Source organism: Stegastes partitus, unplaced genomic scaffold (genome assembly GCF_000690725.1).
Source record: "Stegastes partitus isolate 25-593 unplaced genomic scaffold, Stegastes_partitus-1.0.2 Scaffold540, whole genome shotgun sequence".
In the NCBI taxonomy this organism is placed as follows: Eukaryota; Metazoa; Chordata; class Actinopteri; family Pomacentridae; genus Stegastes; species Stegastes partitus.
The window spans coordinates 53,896-57,233 of NW_007578271.1; the positions used below are offsets into that span (position 1 = coordinate 53,896).

At 44.1% G+C, this 3,338-nt stretch overlaps 1 protein-coding gene across 1 annotated transcript in view; it reads right to left on the reverse strand.

The window, feature by feature from the left end:
* The window catches only part of LOC103361892 (cyclic nucleotide-gated cation channel beta-1-like), a 35,846-nt gene that overhangs the window by 5,393 nt on the left and 27,115 nt on the right, over positions 1-3,338 (reverse strand). Inside the window, exons 26-32 of the mRNA XM_008288104.1 lie at positions 2,854-2,940; positions 2,710-2,774; positions 2,347-2,469; positions 2,041-2,182; positions 1,796-1,955; positions 1,570-1,667; positions 1,394-1,477 (exon numbers count right to left, since the gene is read on the reverse strand). Of these exons, the coding sequence (XP_008286326.1) occupies positions 1,394-1,477; positions 1,570-1,667; positions 1,796-1,955; positions 2,041-2,182; positions 2,347-2,469; positions 2,710-2,774; positions 2,854-2,940 (759 nt within the window). The remainder of the gene's footprint in view (positions 1-1,393; positions 1,478-1,569; positions 1,668-1,795; positions 1,956-2,040; positions 2,183-2,346; positions 2,470-2,709; positions 2,775-2,853; positions 2,941-3,338) is intronic.

Below are 3,338 nucleotides of genomic sequence, written 5' to 3' on the forward strand. Positions count from 1 at the left end.
TTAAAAATGTGAATTCTTTGACAGTTTAATACATTTAGAACAGTGCAGTTTGTTTTTTTTAAGTGCAAATTTAAAAAAAGCACAGGGAACAAATTACTGGCAGGCAAACATTAGATGAACGTTTTCCAACAGACTGTGAAGTTCAGAGCAGCATAAGTGTGTCTGCTGTTATGAGTTATTTAAATAAGACAGTTACAGATGTTCGACCTGCCACCAAACACAATCATTAAAACTTATATTGTGTTCCAAACTGTTTTAAAGCGTCGAGTGTTTCTGTGTTTTCTCCTCACCTTGAACCTCTCGGTGGTCATGTAATGCTCCCTCATGTCCTTTTTATCACACTGTAAGGCAGAAGCTACACGTCAGTGAAACATGAAGATAAAACACCACAAAGACGTTTTATTGTGTTTCCATCCTCTGCTGACCACGATGTCTCCTCCACGGACGAACTGCAGCCGAGGCTGCATCACCAGGATGTCCAGGATGTAAATCAGGTCGCAGCTGTAGTCGGCCAGCAGCCACAGGTGGATGTTTTCAGGCGTCTGGTAGGGAAACGCCCAGCGGACGGGAATCAGCCAAACGTTCCAGTTCCAGGCCGCCACCACGAAGAAGAGCCAGATGACGTAGATCAGATCTGTGGAGGGACCCCAGAGTCAAACAAACCGTCCAGAACAAGCAGGTCTGGAAAAGCTGGAAGAAGAAGACGTTGTGACACGGTTCGTTTTCTTTCTATTGGTTTCCCTTTAGGGTCAAACTGCAGCGCCACCTGCTGGTGGCGTGGCCTCATGCTAAAGCTAAATGACACCATGTATCAGCTAGACACTGGTCCTTGAACTAATCATCTGTTGTTACTTCTACTTGAAGATGTTTGCATGATGGAACCCTCTGAGCCTCAAATGACAAACTGGTCCAAAACGATCATGAGAAGAAAATAAAACATACTGGATCCATAAAGAAAGTTCTTGGAGATACATTCAGCATGATGGAAAAAAGTCCAAATAATAATTTAAAAAACAACCCAACAACCCTGTGAGTTCTGGACAGCTCCTGCACAGAAAACCCAACGGACCTCAGTCACACGGTAACAACAGAACTCACAGTGGATCAGAACAAACCAACAGAACCGATGCACCCGTTCATGTGTTCACAGTCATTTTCTGCTGTTTGGTTTCTTGTTTAACGCGATACTTCGGACGTGGTTCTGCTCACCGGTGAACGGGTCGATGCTGGACGGGAAGCGATACTCCAGGATGGGCCGGAGCCAGTCGGGTATCGCAGGAAGTTTGGTTGGGATGGGAATCTTGACCGGATGTCCGAGGAGTTCAAACTGGAACACCAGCTCTTTTTCTTCTTCTTCCTCTTCTTCTGCTGGCGGCNAAACATGTAAACACACCTTTTTACAGACGAAGTCTCCGGGCAGGTAAACGACAGACTTCAGCCTCGTCAGCATGTCGAACACCATCTGCCTGTCGCAGCCCTGAATCACACATTTACATCATTATCAGTTACGTTCAGCAGTGAGGAAGTATCCGAGTACTCACAGGAGTATTGGAGTATTTATGATCTGACCTGGAACAGGGCGACTTTACTGACGATGGCGTAGTTGACGTCCACAGCGATGTCCAACCTCATCTTAGTAGGAAGCTGCACCAGCAGCTCCTGTTCATCTGCAGAGAAACCACAGAGTCAGTGAACGCAGCACGAGGCGTTCAGGGACCAGGTTTTATTTGAACATTTCAGTGGTCATCTATCTGCTGCATCGGATGAAACAACTTGGACAGAACTTTCTTCTCACCCAGCATGCCTTGGCTCTTCCAGGTGTAGTCGTACCAGGTCTTGATCCGGTTCTGGACCTCTCTGGGGATGTTGTAGGAGTTCATGTACTTGACGGTGCTGTCCATACAGGCCCGGTAGTAGTTCTCACCGGCAGTCGCTGCTCCGACGACATCCCTCATCTGAGGAACCGAAAAACAAGCCGAGTCAAATCCAGAAGTGGACTTGACCAAACGGACCCCTGAAGGAGTTCTGCTGAGAACCCACCTGACCGATCATGATGGAGAACGCAAAGACGCCGACAAAGTAGTTGATGAGCTGGAAGCAGATCTCGAAGACGGTGGTCGGATCCGGAAGCCCTCCGATGGTGATCAGGGTCTTCACAGCAAAGTAGTAACAGCGGATGTAACTGTGGAACCAGAACCGGTTTATCTTCAGGGGAAAAGGACGTTTGTACGGCGCGAAGATAAAGTAAGAATAAAATCTCTACAAATAAAGCTTCACGGTTTCAAGTGTTGGTCTGCATCAGTGGTGTAAAGCAGGTTAGTGGTTCGGGTCAGACTTGGTTCTTACGCGAATCCTTTTCCGTTGTAGACCCACTTGGTGGATCCGAGTCCTTCGTAGTCGGAGCCCCAGTAGAAGAGGCAGGCGTTGATGTGCAGAGAATACAGCAGGTAGGTGGAGGTCCGGATCACCCTGACACACAACAACAACAACAACAACAACAACAACAACATCAGAGAGTTAGTGACACCACATTAACTAAATCATAGAAACACATGGAGTTCCTCAAGGTTTGATTCTGGGGCCACTACATGTTGTTGTTTTGTCTTTTTAATATCATGCTGTTGGTTTTGTATTTTAGGTTTTTACTGTTGTTGCTTTAATATTTCACATTTTTCAAGTTGTTGGTTTTGTATTGAAAACCTTCCTGACCTGTAGATGTAGGCCTTCTTCATCACAGCCTCCATTCTGTCATTGAACTCAAAGAAAACCATGTACTGAGAGAGAAAAAGCACAGTCAGCTGGTTTACTCTAAGAAACCGAGGCAGGAAACTGAGAATAAAAAAAGGTTCAGACCTTCAGCAGTCGAGGAAACCTGAGCAGAGAGTTCACTCCGGTGAAATAATAAAATATCTCCATCGGAAACAGACTGATGACGTCCATCTGAGCAGCAAACAGAGAAACTTCATCAGATCAAGTCGAAGGCGACGGTCAGACGTTAAAGACAAATGATCACTCAGAGGTGTTCTGATTCTCTACGTGGACGTTATTTACAGTTCGGGCGTAATTTATTTAATTATTTTTACAGTTTACATTTAAATTAGTTGATATTACCAGTAATTTAACAGAACATGGAAGTCTGTAAAATCATCCTTTTTATACATCATTTTATTTCAATAATAGCCAAAAAATGTTCATTTAAATACAATAAAAAACGAACAAACTGAAGTTTACAGCCAAATGTTGTAAATGTACAAAAGAAATAAAGCAGCATTTAAAAAAATACAGATTTTTCATGTGGACGGTATTTACAGTTTTGGAATTATTATTATTATTATTAT